Source organism: Chanos chanos, chromosome 8, assembly GCF_902362185.1.
Source record: "Chanos chanos chromosome 8, fChaCha1.1, whole genome shotgun sequence".
NCBI lineage: Eukaryota > Metazoa > Chordata > Actinopteri > Gonorynchiformes > Chanidae > Chanos > Chanos chanos.
The window spans coordinates 38,332,675-38,349,740 of NC_044502.1; the positions used below are offsets into that span (position 1 = coordinate 38,332,675).

Genomic DNA, 17,066 nt, shown 5'->3' on the forward strand with positions numbered 1-17,066 from the left:
CTCGTTGAATATATTGAAGACAAAAGCTCACCCCCCCGCCCCCCCCAGTCAGATCTGTCAAATTTCTGCAGGGAGACAGCACTAGACAGCACAAACATCAGGGTATGGGCGTGACTTAACGACTCTGCCAAAGACCTTTAATATACCCTCTGAGTCAGCGTTGGCAGGAATGTTTGTTTCATTGCCTTGGAAATGAGTTAAACGTCTCGGACTCGCAAACTGACTTCTCAGACTCGGTCACGAAACATTTCCAAGTGTTTTAGTTGATTATGTAGTGTCTCTGTAATTCTTTCGAAATGAAATTGAATTGAAATGGACAAACTTCTTATCATTCTGAGGCAGAACTCATTCAGCCTGAAATTTTACTCCCCATATCACAGTGGATTTTGGCCCATTCCCAGGCCTATTTACAGGCTGGTTCCACTTGGGTATAATTAATCAAGTTTTTGTGTGCTGGTTTACACAAGTGTGTTTTTTTATACATATAAAAGCTAAAAAAAAACATGCTAGTCTTTTCTTTTTTTATCCATCCAGTTACACCCTTTTCTTGATTTTCAGTGAGCAAAAAATGTGTTTTCTTACCAATTGTGTAAACTGACCTTTGGATTTGCTCTCACTGCAAAACAAGGGGGAAAAAAAGATATTCAACATCAGACATTTCAATAAAACTTTAATGGAATAAATAATACAATGACCTAAATATATAGTTTCTTCGTGAAATCTGATCCTCATTTTCAAAGCATACACAAGAATGTGATTAAAGTTCACACTTAACACTTTCTTCATCAAGTCACATGGTTGAACTTGAGAAGCAAATGCTACTTAGGTCAATTTGGGCAACACCCAACTGTTTTATTTTATAATCTCTGGCTTTCACACTTAGAACTCAAGGTTTATCTGAGTCTTACTGTACGTTCACACTGAGAGCGGCGAGAGCGTCAAAGGTTGCTCAAACCTCCCTGCCAACGACGCTGTTGAACACTGTGGACGATCTGACATTGATGAAATAGGCGGGTACAAGTGCAAGGCTAGGTCAAATTCCAGCATGGAGTTTATAGGACACGTTTACTAGCCTTGGTCTTTAATTAACACTACCGTTTGTGCATAACCTACATTACAGTACAACATGGGGAAACCCACCACAGTATAATTAGTTTCTCCTCCATTTTGCCTAGGACTTCAACGGTATTTTGCCGCGACGCTCTTCGCTGCTTAAAGACGCTGGCTCTCATAGAAAATGAATGACTTCCGGTCACTTTGACGCTCTCGCCGCTCTCAGTGTGAACGTACAGTTAGAATATTGTGACATGGTTCAATATTTGTCTGCAGACTTTCAAAATGGTTTATTTCAACACCTGAAAACATAAGAATTCATGAATGAATAGTAATAAACTCATATTTATTTGTAGTTTAAGAATCATAGCACACAATTCTTAGGGATTATCTTGTTTCAGTTTATTGTTAAAAAAAAAAATAACATTAAAAAAAAGCAATAGTAAAGTGCTTTCATTCTTGGTCTTCTCTCTGGCTATATAAACTGTTCTCTGGGGAATATAATGTACTGCTGTGACAGTTTAAGCTGTATTGTTCTATAAACGAGTTCTTGCTTCTGGAATTTACAGTACAATGCTCTACCTTGTGAGCCCTACTGGCGGATGTGTGCAAAGTCCAAAGACAGAAAAGATAGAATGGATAGAGCGGATAAAAAAGCAGCCTGGACCCGTTCAGATGTACTCAGCAGCAATAGACCACTTGTAGTTTTTCAGTGGTGTCTTCATCAAGTGCAGGAATGCACGAACAGTTTCCAAAAAGAGGTACCTAATGCTTACTGAAAGCAGTAAAATAGAGTCTGACATTGTTTGATTTGGTGTATAACTAATTGGTTATAAATGTCTCTCTTTTAAGAAAGCATCATCAACTCATTCCTGTCCAGAATGATTCTTCTTTTTCTTCATCTTGTGCAACGGGAGAAATGAGTTCGTGTACTGTTGTTATATGCGTGATAAAAAAAAAAAAAAACAGACATACCAGCCATGAAAAATTGATTTCAGGGAGTGAAAAGAATACAAGGAGGCATCTCCTCTTCAAAAAAAGATTGCAGATGTAATTCAGTTCACTGATCTGAGGGTATAACAGTTTCGACCGGGGGCGTCCCGTCAATATCTTAGACATTCCCGAGCAATTCCGGCTTACTTACAGGAATCAGGGAGGTGGCGCTGATTTCCGGGACGCTCCAAGAACTTTCCAAAAGACTTGGGATGCCTGAAACAGCAATGTTGTGTTTTTGAGGCACTTAGCTCATTGATGTATTTCAGTGTCCCATTTGAAAACAACACTTATTAATTTCTCTGCATTAGATATGCATGTATCCTGAGGGACTTTTTTTGGACACATGAATTGGATTTTATTTGTGTTCATTTTACTTTTAGTTTACATCTTGCTTTTACTTTTACTGATCTTGGTGGGTCTGTCTACAATTATTGGTCCTAAACATTAGCAGAGAATTAGTTGTTTATCATGACTATTGAGAAGAGTTTCCACTATCAAACGAAAGTTCCTTTCTGGGAAAACATGTCCATCCATCTTGTGTCCTGTAAATCAGTAAACAGGAGGGCAGGAATGTTACGGGAAATGTTATTGGGAACAATCCATTATGGACTCTTATCGCCCTCTTTTGGTAGACTCCATACTGGAACACATTCAAGAAACATATTTGAGAACAAAAACAAGACGTCTCAGGCATGCAGTTTTTCCTCTCAAATTTGGTCTTGAAAAACTTTAACATGAAAAACCAGTGTGAGATTCATGCAGTGTGTGTAAGCATTTGTGTACAGCCTTTAAGATTTCTAACAATGAATTCCAAATGTTCTTATATAGAACGCATGAATGGTCATCTTACAGAGAACATGTTTAATGTCATGTTTGAGCACATTTAGAGAGAGGGAGAGAGAGAGAGAGAGAGAGAGAGAGAGAGAGAGAGAGAGAGAGAGAGAGAGAATGAGAGATACAAATGGTGCAATGTGAAAACCGATATGTATATCAGAAAACAATCTACTTTACTTCTATTTTTTACTTACTTTCATTGTTTTGCAAAATCTCTCTGTCTCCCTCTCCCTCATTCTCTCTCTCCCTCCCTCCCTCCCTCCCTCCCTCTCTCTCCCTCCCTCCCTCCCTCCCTCTCTCTCTCCCCCTCCCTCCCTCCCTCCCTCCCTCTCTCTCTCTCTCTCTCTCTCTGTCTCTCTCTCTCTCTCTCTCCCCCCTCCCTCTCGCTCTACCTCCCTCTCTCTCTCTCTCTCTCTCTCTCTCTCTCTCTCTCTCTCTCTCACTCTCTCCTCAGACGTCTCCAGACTTTCCACCCTTAAGTTCAGCTTTATTTACGTGGACGGAATAGAAAGCATTTGACTAATTAGACCATCCATTCTGGAGCCATTTGTTTTCTCCCAGGGATTTAAAGTAAAGTGCTCCATGGTAGAGCTGAGAGTGTACTGAAGGTCAACAGTAGCTCAAGAGCTTTTATTGCTGGGGGAGGGTGTTAGTCCGGGTTGCACGCTGTCAGGCATGCAGTACTCCATCACCATAATAGCGCAGGTGCAGTTGCATCACTATATTCTACACAGAGGATGTGATGGTTTCTGCAGCTGCAAACAGTGATGAGGAAGTTGAATTCCATTGTCAAAATCTATTCTGTCAGGGTAAGAGTTTATGACATTTAGTGGGTAAATGGGAAGAAGTAAGGTGCATCATTTTAACCATCAGGGCCAAAGTGGTCAAAAAAGCAGGATGAAATATTTTGGGGGTTATTTAGGACTCTGTTCCACAGATTACTGACTCCTCTCCTGCAGACATGTCTTTGGAGGGAGCAAAAAGGAAATAGGAAAGTGTTAAGCAGTCTGGTAGGCTGTCACGTTATGAACAATCTGGTTGCAGTGGCACAGAGACTGGGCATGCAGTCTGCTCATCTGACGGGACTCTTCTCTGGGGACTTTCTGACAAGTCTGAGGAGAGGGCTGTTTTACTGAGGAATTGGTTGGCTAAAACATTGAACTCAAACACTTCAGTTTTCTTTCTGAAGATTGCTACTGGTCCCAACTTATTAGAGACTGAAAATAATGTCTTCCTTGTTTAATGCAAGGGACCTGGAGAATATGGGTTTGGACTCAGTTTGGACTCAGATCTATATGTTAAATTTTTGAATACAGAAAAAAAATCAGAAATAGGGTTGACATACCATGAAGATCTTGCCTTGGGGTTGAATCCAAACTATGTCTCACTGTAACGCTCTCCTCAAGTATCTTGACCAGTTGAGGTGGAGACATGCACTAGTGTATGCTACACTATAATATTGCTGTAAATGCTTTTTGGAGCTGTTTTGATCCCAACAGTCTCTAAAATGCCACATTTTAGATAGTACCTCCTTTCTCTTTATCCTCTTTCTCTCCCTCTCCCAATAGACGTGTTGTGACCGATAACACACGCTGTCACCAGATAACAATCTATGTGCAATGGACCTTGGCTTGTGTTTACTCATGACAAGCTAAACACATATCCTCCAGTGTGCAAATGGCCCGGTCAGTTTAACCTTCAAATTTTTATTCGGTTTTACTGCAGAAGACTTTCAGTCCTACCATACATTACTGCTGATCTCTAAAGTAACTAAATATCTCCTAAAAAGCAAAATACGCATTGTATTGTGTGGGCAGAATAATGGAAACAATAAACATTTAATGCACACCTAGTAAATAATAAGGTTTTTGCCCATCTTTTGCCTTCAGAACGGTTTAATCCCTTCATAGAATCCTGATATACAAAATTTTGAACTGTGTATAGTGAAACATTTGAACACATTTCAAAGAGGAAAACATGCAGCGATGAAGGAAATGGAACTCTATCATACACATCCATAAAGTTCCAATGACGTTTAGTTTTGATGATTGCAGAGGTGAAGACAGACATTTGGCTTTTTCCCGGCGTTCCTCACTCACCATAAACGTGGGTGGTATTTTCTTTGAATAAGGATCATCATTGAGGAAACTGTAGATGCAGCAGAGGGTACTTACTGATATGCTAACAAACACAGCAGCAGTCCAGCCCAGTGTCTCCTGCAACATAACTTTACATACCATGGCATAAAAGACTCAGCACCATGCGTCACAGTTGGCTGAAGTTTTTGATTTGAAGGAATCTTTTAACTTTTACGAAATACAAACCCATTAGGCTGCAGGATGGAGAGGGAGACACATTAAACCATGCCGCTAGAACAAAATACAGAGATCTGAATGCTTCCTCTTCCCCTGCCTAAAGATAGGATTACACCATCCAAAAAGCATTGGGTAAAGCGTGTTTTACAGATGCAAAAAACCTTTTGGAAACCACTGTGTATGGGGAAAAAAAACTTTCTGGATTCATAGAAGAATAACCACAAATGAATGAGTCCAAATAAAACTTTTGGGGCCAAATAGGTACTATTACATCTAACCAGAAGAATCTCATGTTAATGATCACCATGGTAATGGAACTGTTATGGTTTTAGGGTGCTTTGCTGCTTTTGACTTGGATAACCTGCCGTCACGGAAGGTGAATACAACACTCCAACAACATGAATAGTGTGTGTAAGCTGATGACGTGGATGTGATGTCAAACAGGAGTCACCTAAGGCATCACCCACTCAGTGTTTGTTTTGTGAATGCTATGTAATCACTAAATTGATCCTCTTGAAAACATACACACACACACACACACACACACTCACACATATGATGTACGTGTCATAATAAGAACTGTTAATACAGTTCTTTTAAAAAAATCAGATTCAAGTAACATTAAATTTGGATGGAAAATTAATCAACATCAAGACTGCATTAATGAAAGAACAGTGAAAAGTGAAAAAAAGTGAAAGAAAGTGAAAAAATCTAGATAAACATCAGGCCATCCAAAGAGCAAATTTCATTTTCAAATTAACTGTTACTTTAACAGGAATAATACTGCTGAAATTCAGAAATGACTCTGCAAGGGAAACCTGGCTACAAAACTGGTCCAGAAAAAAATCTTTTGAAATACACGAATGTATTCAACAAAGCAGAATTTCTCAGCCCGAGATCTTGAGAGCACTTACTGTAATGAACAGTCTGAAAGGGTCAGACCTGACTTTTGGCAGACCTGAGCTTTTTATAGCATCCTGCTTTTGTAGAATGCCCCCCAGATCAAGAAATGCTGTAAAAATACAATAGTAAGTCGTGTAAATCCAGGATAACAGGCAAACAGAAATAGACGCAAAAGCTGACTCAAAAATAAAAGTCATTATTCTCCATGAACGTTAATGTTGCCCATAGACAAAGAGGATAAGTGTGTGAAAAAGTGCTCTTTGTATTAGATATTCTGCCTAAATGCCTTTTCACCAATTTTATCCTCCGTCCATTAGTCAACAGGCACTTTGCCTAGAACCGACCTTGAAAATTATTCCGGGGCCAAGGAACAAGTCAGCCAAAAGCATCTCTGTGTGGTTTCAATCAAGCAGTGCCATCGCTACTTCATTATATAGTGGAATGATGAATAACACTTAAATCAATATCAAGTGACTTATAAAGACTGAAACCTACTCACAAGACCCATTTACAATCTAAACAGCATAATCAACTGCTTTATAAAAAAGCATAATTTAGCAATGTTGTTCATAACCTTTACTGCAGCATATACAGAGATCTCTCTTTTTCTTTTGTTCAGAAATCCACAGAACACATCACCTGCTAAAGATCACTTATTCAATTATTAGTCTTTCAGTTAGGTAAAAACTGAGAGTGCGGATCAGAAGGAAGCTTTTGTCTTAAAGCTTTGACTGGTTTCCATCTTTCAGAGGTGAAAGAACACCTTCTGCATTCCATTTGTCATTTTCCAGCTGAGGTCAAGCGTTTAAATTTAAGGTTCAACAATTCAGCAATAGTTTTCCAACCAAACTTTTGATATCTTTTTAAAATAAGGGCAGTCCACGTATTTTTAGCCACAGAAGAATTATGTGTAAAATCAGACTGCGGTACCTTTTGAGATCAGAATCTTTTTTCCACATAAAGTTTCAATATGAACCAGAGTGAAATGACTTTGAAGTGTGATGACCTTGTCTTTGCTCTTTACATGAACGTTTAAGATAGCTGAGAAACAGTGTGCACATGTTAATTTACCCACAAACGCAAACATAAAAATCCCTATTGTTCACGCTGATAAAACCACAGTGCCAGAGCTTTGAGTACAGTGCTGTGGCCTTTGATACGCAAGCAGGGGTGACATTGGTGGCACCTCACATGTGAGGGGCAGTTTTGGGCGGGTTTTCTTGGACACAGGACAAAAGTTGTTGGTATATAAATCCATCTCGAGTGATAAGACCTGTCCTGTGGAGTTTGGGGATTCTTGGTTAAGAGTTAAAGCCCTTGGAACGGTAACATCAGTTTTCAAGATTTCAGGGGGAAAGGACTTTGGGATTTGGACATCAATTGATTTGGACAGTGAACCCAATTCTAGGACCAACACCATGAGTAAAGAGGTGAGTAAACGGCCAGTTCCTTTCATGTCCATTTTATTTGAATACCTTTATTAAATTCTCAGACGAATTGCAAAATCTTCAATTTACAGAGCAATGAGAACTTATCCCAAATCATACACAGTATAACAATGTAATTATCTTCAGAGACTTACACTTTTTCAATGCAGTAGTGAGTGAACAATGTAGGTATTTGGTGGTGTAGGACATGTCATGAACCGATACGTCACCTGTTTTTCCGCAGAACTCATACGACATGTTTGTCGAGATGGACAAGATGGATGGGGAGATGGATGTCAAGATCAAGAAAAAGAAGAAGATGAAGAAAAAGGAAAAATTAGAAAGCATGAAGAGAGAGATGGACATTGTCAGTATGATACAAAAACTGACCACAGAGTAGTCAGATCACCCGTGATTTTATCCTGTAAACGTTAGGCTCCTACTCATAGCAATAAACTGCAAAGCCATAAAGTCAACTTTATCACGTAAATGTGTTTGAAGTTAACAGTTGCAGGAAGCCCTTTGTCCTAATCCTTAAATTATTTCTGTCCGTAAAATTATACAGGATGACCATGAACTCAGCATTGAGGACCTGGAGATGAAATATTCCACCAGTATAACCAAGGTAGCCCTATTTGCCACTTTTGCCGTAGATGTCTCACATGTAGTTAAACGGTCATGCAATTAGAAACGAATTAAGAACATAATTAATACATAATTATAGATACATAATTATATAATTAACAACTGATACATAAATTGTACAAAATACATTTTTAATGCCCTGTGCTCTGTCATACAAATTTTTATTTATTTTTTTTTTCACTATAACTGCGTCACATAGGTTTTGTAACACGAACTCTTTTTCTTAGGGAAGTGTGTTCTTTCATATTCCTGTCAATGACTTCACGTCTCTCTTTCGCTGTCGTAATACTTCCTTTTTTCTCCAGGGCTTGAGTAGCACTTTAGCCCAGCAGATTCTTGAGCGAGATGGACCCAATGAACTGAAACCACCCAAGGGCACGCCCGAGTACGTCAAGTTTGCCCGGCAGTTGGCTGGAGGGCTGCAGTGCCTGATGTGGGTGGCGGCCACTATCTGTTTCATTGCTTTTGGCATTTTGTGTGCAAAGGGCGAACTCTCCAGTTATGACGACGTGAGTACAATGAGGAGGGGGGCAAATACGCGAGGGCTAATCCAATCCTGCGAAGGAGATAACATAAGAAGGATGCAAAGCGCTGAAAAATAATGCTGAAGAGAAGGCAGCTTGATTGTGATGTAGAAAAAGACAGAAAAAAAATATATGATTGATATTTGAGTTTAACGTACTCAGCAGGACATGAATTGGTTTATTTTCTCCATTGTCATTGTAAGTCATGGCTGATGTGTAATGAAAGTTTTTTTTCTTTTCTTTTTTTTCTGTCCCTTCACAGCTCTATTTGGCTATCACTCTTATTGCTGTAGTGGTGGTCACTGGATGTTTCGGTTACTACCAGGAATTCAAAAGCACAAACATCATTGCTAGTTTCAAAAATCTGGTACCGCAGGTAAAGTTTCAGACAGGTCACGTTCATATTCTTCAATGTTCTTCGAGCAATATTCATTAACACAGAAAATCCAGGCAACAACAATTAGGCATCTACACAGCATTCTTTTGTCCTTCCCTAGCAAGCCCTGGTGATTCGTGATGGACAGAAAAACCAGATCAATGCTAATATGCTTGTTGTGGGAGATCTGGTGGAAATTAAGGGAGGAGACCGAGTGCCTGCTGACATCCGCATCATCACAGCACAAGGATGCAAGGTGGGTGAGCTCTCTGGTTGGAGCCAGCCAGCCACAACATTACACAGGCCCAAAACTCACTAATTGCTGCATGAGTGCAAGTACTGGAAAGTACCAGTAAATGAACAGTTGGCATTTATTCTTTGATAGTATGGTTTCTGGGAGAACATAAAGGATCTGGTTGGTCAGACTGCAGTCCTATGTAAGCTATTACTGTGAGATGGCAGCCTACTGACGTCGGTTTTCAACTCTGTTGTTACCAGGTGGATAACTCCTCTCTGACAGGAGAGTCTGAGCCGCAAACCAGAAGCCCAGAGTGCACCCATGAGAACCCCCTGGAGACCAGAAACATTGCCTTCTTCTCCACCACATGCCTGGAGGGTCAGTCATTAAGCTTTCTGTAGATATTGAAGAGCAAGGCACACAAATGGGTATTTTTCATAAGAACATACATATACAGTCACTCAAGCATGCACGCACACATACAGACACACACAAACACAGACACACACACACACACACACACAGACTTATAAACACATGCATGCATATTCCCACGTGCGCACGCACACACACACACACACGCACACACCAAATCATCCATTTTGTAATATCTCTCTTTATCCCACTCTCAGGGGTAGCCACAGGAGTGATCATTAACACAGGTGACCGCACCATCATCGGCCGTATTGCCAGCCTGGCCTCCGGAGTGGGCAATGAGAAGACGCCAATCGCCATTGAGATCGAACATTTTGTGGATATCATCGCCGGCCTGGCCATTTTCTTTGGCTTCTCCTTCTTTGTGGTGGCCATGTTCATCGGTTACGCCTTCCTTGAGGCCATGATCTTCTTCATGGCCATCGTGGTGGCTTATGTGCCCGAGGGACTGCTGGCCACTGTTACAGTGAGTACAGAGACACCGTAACAGAAACTGCTATGGTCATGTTATACAATTAAATTTAATGAATCATCACATTCATGTCACACCGTCAGGTATTCAAGGAAAACGAACTGTTTAGGAAAGTCATTTAATTTCGGTCACATGAGATAGGGGTTGCACGCGCGGTTACGTCAGTTCTCGATTTTCCGCGTGATCATCGAGTAGGTTACTCGTCAGTCGCTCGACGCTAGATCTTGCGTGCACTCAGTTTTCAGTCAGAGCCCTTGGTAAACAACAGGAAGGATGGCAACAGCAGAAAAGGGTGAATTGATTGTTTGCTTGCTTTATTGTTGTACTTCACTGCGCAAATTTTCTTTCCCAGCTGCCATTGTGATCAAATAAATGTGCACCGATTGTGAGCTGTGGATGGATTTCTCAAGGATGGCTCTAATATCGAGTCTGTCATATAACAGACTAGGCTACTACACTAACACAGTTTAACAAATTAATGTTGTTAAAAAAATAGATGCAAGCAAATATGACTAATTTCATTTTTAAGTCAGTTAGGCTTACTAATGATGACCAGCTTTTACCGAATTAAAAAACAAAACAAAAAAAAAACAGCCGCTATATATGTAAAAACTATAAGAACACTTAATAGAGGAATAATTATGCGTTTTCAAATTTACCCGGGTTAATGTGGACAATCTCGGGCTACTAGGGCTACTGTAGAATGTTGGTAACATTACTGTTGTTACCCCCCCCCCCCCCCCCCAACCCCCTCACCCCTGCCCCCACCACCACCACTACCCAAGAACTCGAGTTTTTCAGGCAGTTCTTACACTCGAGTTTTTACACTCGCGTTGTAATATTATGCACTCGTGCAACCTCTACTGTGAGAATTAATGACCACTAAGTACATAGTTATTTAGTAATGTATAACAAAAATACGACTCCCCCTTTTCTCTGTAGGTGTGTCTGTCCCTCACAGCAAAACGCCTAGCCAGTAAGAACTGTGTGGTAAAGAACCTGGAAGCTGTGGAGACTCTGGGTTCAACCTCTGTCATTTGCTCTGATAAGACCGGAACTCTGACCCAGAACCGGATGACTGTGGCTCACCTGTGGTTTGACAATATGATCCACGCAGCAGATACCACCGAGGATCAGTCAGGTACGAGTCGACCACAGGGAAACTGAGGTTACAGTTCAGGGACAAAACAATAGTATTTGTAGTATTTTAGGAAAGCATCTTTGAAATGTCTGACTAACAGAAAGCCTTGTTTCAGTTCTATAGCTGTTTTGCTCCTTATAACCTCACACAGGTCAAAGTTTTGACCAGTCATCAGAAACATGGCGAGCATTGGCAAGGGTGGCAAGCCTGTGCAATCGTGCTATTTTCAAACCCAATCAGGAGTCTGTGCCCATCCCTAAGGTGAGCGAATACCAGTTTATCAGATGTTTCAAAAAATTATGTCATATTCTCTCCTTCTCGTGTGTGTGTGTGTGTGTGTGTGTGTGTGTGTGTGTGTGTGTGCGTGCGTGTGAGGAATTGTGCAAATTTACTTGTCTATTCAACCACCTGCATTTGTAACTGACAGTCTCTTATTCTTCCCCCTTCTCTCTTCCCCTTCCTGTTCTCTCTCTCTCTCTCTCTCTCTCTCTCTCACTCTCTCAGCCTCCCTCAGTCTCTCTAAATCAGTGATTCTCAATTCCAGTCCTGGGGACCTACTGTCTTTGTATTAACTCTTCAGTATCACAGTTAATTGAGCCAGTCAAGGGCTTGATGATTAATTGATCACGGGAATCAGGTGTGTCAGTCCTGAGTTAAAACAAAGACGCGCAGGACAATGGGCCCTCAGGACTGGAGTTGAGAATCACTGCTCCAAATAATGTTCTCATTAATGATGATAAATAATTAGTAATTCATAAACATTGTTGTGTATCTGTATTTCCCATCCACACCCTCTTGCCTCAGAGGATGGTGGTAGGAGATGCATCCGAGACAGCCCTGCTCAAATTCACAGAGCTGACCATTGGGAACATTATGGACTACCGGGCCAGATTCAAAAAGGTCTGTGAGGTGCCGTTCAACTCAACCAACAAATTTCAGGTAAGATGCATTAGTAAAACCACGATTCTCCTTTCCATTTTAATGGGCCATGTTAACTACCATTTAATTGACACTTTACTTGGCTCTCTGCCTCCCCCATGTGGTGAGTAGCTGTCAATTCATGAGCTGGAGGATCCGCTGGACCTGCGCTACCTGCTAGTGATGAAGGGGGCACCAGAGCGAATCCTGGAGCGTTGTTCCACCATCCTTATTAAGGGTCAAGAGCTGCCCCTAGATGAGCAATGGAGAGAGGCTTTCCAGACCGCATACATGGACCTTGGAGGCTTGGGAGAGAGAGTGCTGGGTAGAAACTGAATTATTATTAGTTGTTACTGTATGCATTTTGCCCACTGATTATTGTAGTGCAAGTCATTGTTCTTGTATGCATGCTACCCACTGATATATTTTTGCTCATGCCACAAGGATTTTTTTGATTACTGCTGACACCTACAGGACTAAAAGATTTTGCGTGTGGAATTGTTTCTAAAAATGTAAAATTCTTGTTAGGTTTCTGCCATATTTACCTGAATGACAAAGAATTCCCTCGTGGGTTCAACTTTGATGCTGATGAGATGAACTTCCCCACATCTGGCCTGTGTTTTGCTGGTCTGATCTCCATGATTGATCCACCCCGCGCCACTGTGCCTGATGCCGTCATGAAGTGTCGCACTGCTGGTATTCGGGTAAGAAGAACGGTTTCCCATCATTATTACATTATAACAATTCTATGCCTGCTACCCTCAGCACCACCATCACTACCACCTCCGTATCATAATCATAACAATAACAATAACAACACAACAACAACAGCAATAATAATACATACATACATACATACATACATACATACATACATACATCATGACAGCGTTTTGCCAACGTTCTTTTTCATCCTACACGTTTAGGTTGTCATGGTAACAGGTGATCATCCCATCACAGCAAAGGCCATTGCAGCCAATGTGGGCATTATCTCAGAGGGCAGTGAGACAGTTGAAGATATTGCCAACAGGCTGCGCATACCAGTGGAGCAGGTTAGAAAGAGGTAGGATATGGCTAACACATTTTAGTCACTTAAAAGTGATTTAAGTTAAGAATATTCATTAAACTTCTCCGACTAAGATTAATATAAAAGTGCTGCAATTCTTTAAAGTAGTAGATTCTGAAGGGCTCTTTGAGGTTGTACAGCAGTTCAGCCTACCATGATAAATTCCTTCCTCTCAGTTTAAGAAGTCATATCTGTTTCTAAGTCCATTGGGAATAGTTTTCTCCATATGTTTTCCACAAATATAAACTCATTGAGTGTTTGTAGAGGTTTTAAGTGTCTTTTTGTTGTAATTACAATGATTACAATGTGTTATAATATTGCATTAGCGACAATGAAAGAGGAGCTATGAGTTTAATGTGTTTAATGTGTGTCTGATTTGAATGGTGTGGTTATTAGTGATGCTCGTGCCTGTGTGATAAACGGCGGTCAGCTGAAGGACATGTCCAGTGATGAGCTGGATGACGCTCTCAGGACTCATCCAGAGATGGTGTTCGCCCGTACCTCTCCCCAGCAGAAACTCATCATAGTAGAGAGCTGTCAGCGTCTGGTGAGGCCAACAATCCAGCAATGTTCCACACAATGTTTCAAGACAAAGTCTCACTGCATACTTGCATTGTCTGTGACACATTTAAGAGCATTTAAGATATAAATCTATCATGTAAAAGGCACAGAATATATTTCAGGTGTGCAGTATCCACTGTATGTGCGCATTTCCTTGTAAATATATGGTAGAAGATTTCAGGTTTTTGTATAATACTGGTAAGGCCACAGATAAGAGATTTCAATTAGGCTTATGCAAAATGTTCTAAAACAGATTATTAAAACAGTCGTTAATCCAATCTGATCAGTCTGCTCTAGCCAATTTTCAGATTAAGCAGCATTCTCACATTTTTCTTCTTTCAGGGCTCCATTGTGGCTGTAACAGGTGATGGTGTGAATGATTCACCAGCACTGAAAAAGGCAGACATTGGAGTTGCTATGGGAATTGCTGGTTCTGATGCTGCTAAGAATGCTGCTGACATGATCTTGTTGGACGACAACTTTGCCTCCATAGTAACGGGGGTAGAGCAGGGTAAGCGAATGGAAATTTTAATTCATGGAAATGTGTCGACACTTTCAAAGCTGCACTTAGTGAACCATTAGAATCATTTTAGTCAATATAGCTCACAGGTCAGTTTCATGAGTAATGGTAATATGTTTCTGAGTTCTTCTGCATTAGGACTTATAAGTCTTAGGACTTAAAGATAAGCACATTAATAAGTAGAGAATAAGTAAATTGCAATAGTATCCTTATATACGGATATAGCAATGTAGATCATACAGCAATGTTCACGCACCGACATATTTCAATCCACAGGCCGTCTGATCTTTGACAACTTGAAGAAGTCCATTGCCTACACTCTGACCAAGAACATTCCAGAACTAACACCCTACCTTATCTACATTACTGTCAGTGTTCCTCTACCACTTGGCTGTATCACTATCCTCTTCATTGAGCTTGCCACTGATATTGTGAGTAACACTTCTCCCTATAGAACTTTGGCTACTTGTTCAAACTAGTGATGTTAATCTGTTCTATTCTTTTCTAACCCTGAAAGTAGGAAAACGGTATCTGTTTATGTTTAGTCCATGAAACTGTCATTGTTCTTGTCACTTCCCTGTCTGTTCCATAGTTCCCCTCTGTTTCACTGGCCTATGAGAAAGCTGAGAGTGACATCATGCATCTGAAACCCAGGAACCCACGTAGAGATAGGCTTGTCAATGAAGCCCTGGCTGTCTACTCTTACTTCCAGATAGGTATGAAGGCTTTGTGTGTGTGTGTGTTTGAATGGTTGCGTGTGTATGTGTGTGTGTGTGTGTATGTGCTGGAGGTACTGTGCAGGATTGAGTAATTAAACCATCCGCATTTGTTACTGACAGTCTCTTTTCCTTTCTCCCTCTTTCTCTCTCTGTCTGTCACATACACACACACACACATGCCCACACATACTATACAGGTGCGATCCAGTCCTTTGCAGGCTTCACAGATTACTTTACTGCGATGGCCCAGGAGGGCTGGTTCCCACTCCTGTGTGTGGGATTGAGATCACAGTGGGAGAATGTTGAGTTACAAGATCTGCAAGACAGCTATGGACAGGAATGGGTTAGTATGAGAGGAATAACTTGAAAGTTAGGGGGTTAAAGCAGTGGTTCAAAACCTATTCTTCTGGGCCCCCACTGCCCAGCACATTTTTGTTCCAATGCAACACTAAACCACCTGATTCCACTGATCACGTAATAATCAAGCCCTTGGTTCACTCAATCACCTGCGATAAGGAGGAGCTAGAATAAGGACATGTAAGGCAGAGTTACCCTGAGGAACAGTGTGTTAAACTGCCATTTACCAGGCTCAAGTAAGCATTTATTAAGCACAAAAATCAGTTCTGCAGTTATGCCTGAAAGTCCTCAGATCAAACAGAACATTATGTTTGTTATTAATTATTGCATTTGGAGAGATTACTGATGAATTTGCTCTGTTTCAGACATTCAACCAGCGCCTGTATCAGGAGTATACCTGCTACACAGTGTTTTTTGTCAGTATTGAGGTCTGCCAAATCTCAGACGTCTTGATCAGGAAAACACGCCGTCTCTCACTCTTCCAGCAAGGCTTCTTTAGGTAAGTGGGAACACTTTGTATTCTCTTTTCTAAATTTCAAACAAGCCTGGAGGAGACTGTATTTGTTTGTCATAAAAAAAAATTACTGCTATAGAGCATTTGTCTGAAGAAAATTAAAAAAAAAACCTAAATCCTGAAAAATCCTTGAGTTTCTTGTCTTAAGTAAAGTCCTTCAGTTTCCTAGTAAATATTTTGATCTGGTTAACTCACTGAACATTCTAAAGTAAGTTCAGTTGAGTCTTTTCATGAACATTGTTATGGATTCAGTGTCTTTTCCCTTTTTCCACTACACAGAAACCGCGTGCTCCTGTCGGCCATAGTCTTCCAGCTGTGTCTCGGTAACTTGCTGTGTTACTGCCCAGGAATGCCCAACATCTTCAACTTCATGCCTATAAGGTATACCACCTTTCCATATTAATCCAATCAAATCCAATAATAACAACATCCCACTCTATATCCACCACAGTCATCATCAAGCATCTTAGGGAGCTCTATATCTAAGAGGAGGATGATTTTAATATTGGTATAAAAATTTTTAACATATGCTATAACATTGTTTTGTTTGGCTTCTCCCTCTCCCTTCCCTGTGACAGAGTGCAGTGGTGGTTTGTTCCACTGCCATATGGAATTCTTATCTTTGTCTATGATGAGATAAGGAAACTGGGGGTCAGAAGACATCCAGGAAGTAAGTTCTTGTTTCCTATTACCAGGTGATACCTTTTTACTGGGGCTGATATGTGAACTTACGGTTATATCACTTCTGCTTTTTCTGACAGGCTGGTGGGACCAGGAACTGTATTATTGAGAGAAGGCAACAAAGGTTATTTTATGTCATGTGTCACCAAATTTTACCACAAGTGCTCTATACAGTGTATGCTTTATGTTTAATATCCTAGAGTAAAAGAATGCCAAAAAATGTATTTTAGAGCACAGTGCCAAAAACTGTATTTTAGTGCTCAATGTCTAAAATATTCAAAGACGTTAAAGTAGTTCATATGCAAATGTAATGCTGTACTTGACAAGAAATTAAAAAGTCAACTGAACCGATTAGATCACCCTAACAGATC

At 40.6% G+C, this 17,066-nt stretch overlaps 1 protein-coding gene and 1 long non-coding RNA gene across 2 annotated transcripts; one reads left to right on the forward strand and one right to left on the reverse strand.

The window, feature by feature from the left end:
- Nucleotides 1–594: 594 nt before the first annotated feature.
- LOC115817861 (uncharacterized) lies at nt 595–4,412 on the reverse strand. The gene is made up of 3 exons (XR_004025535.1): nt 4,229–4,412; nt 2,198–2,262; nt 595–616 (listed from the first exon to the last, which is right to left on the reverse strand). It is a non-coding gene; the product is annotated as an uncharacterized LOC115817861 (long non-coding RNA).
- Nucleotides 4,413–7,493: 3,081 nt separating this feature from the next.
- On the forward strand, nt 7,494–16,804 carry LOC115818239 (potassium-transporting ATPase alpha chain 1). Its single transcript, XM_030781561.1, has 23 exons — nt 7,494–7,531; nt 7,773–7,895; nt 8,094–8,153; nt 8,479–8,682; nt 8,960–9,073; nt 9,195–9,329; nt 9,572–9,689; nt 9,944–10,212; nt 11,161–11,359; nt 11,511–11,620; nt 12,164–12,298; nt 12,410–12,602; nt 12,806–12,981; nt 13,204–13,340; nt 13,740–13,890; nt 14,247–14,415; nt 14,701–14,855; nt 15,017–15,140; nt 15,341–15,486; nt 15,866–15,999; nt 16,294–16,395; nt 16,593–16,684; nt 16,776–16,804. The coding sequence occupies exons 1-23, from the start codon at nt 7,520–7,522 to the stop codon at nt 16,802–16,804; spliced, it is 3,087 nt and encodes a 1,028-aa protein (XP_030637421.1). The 5' UTR covers nt 7,494–7,519.
- The last annotated feature ends 262 nt before the right edge of the window (nt 16,805–17,066 follow it).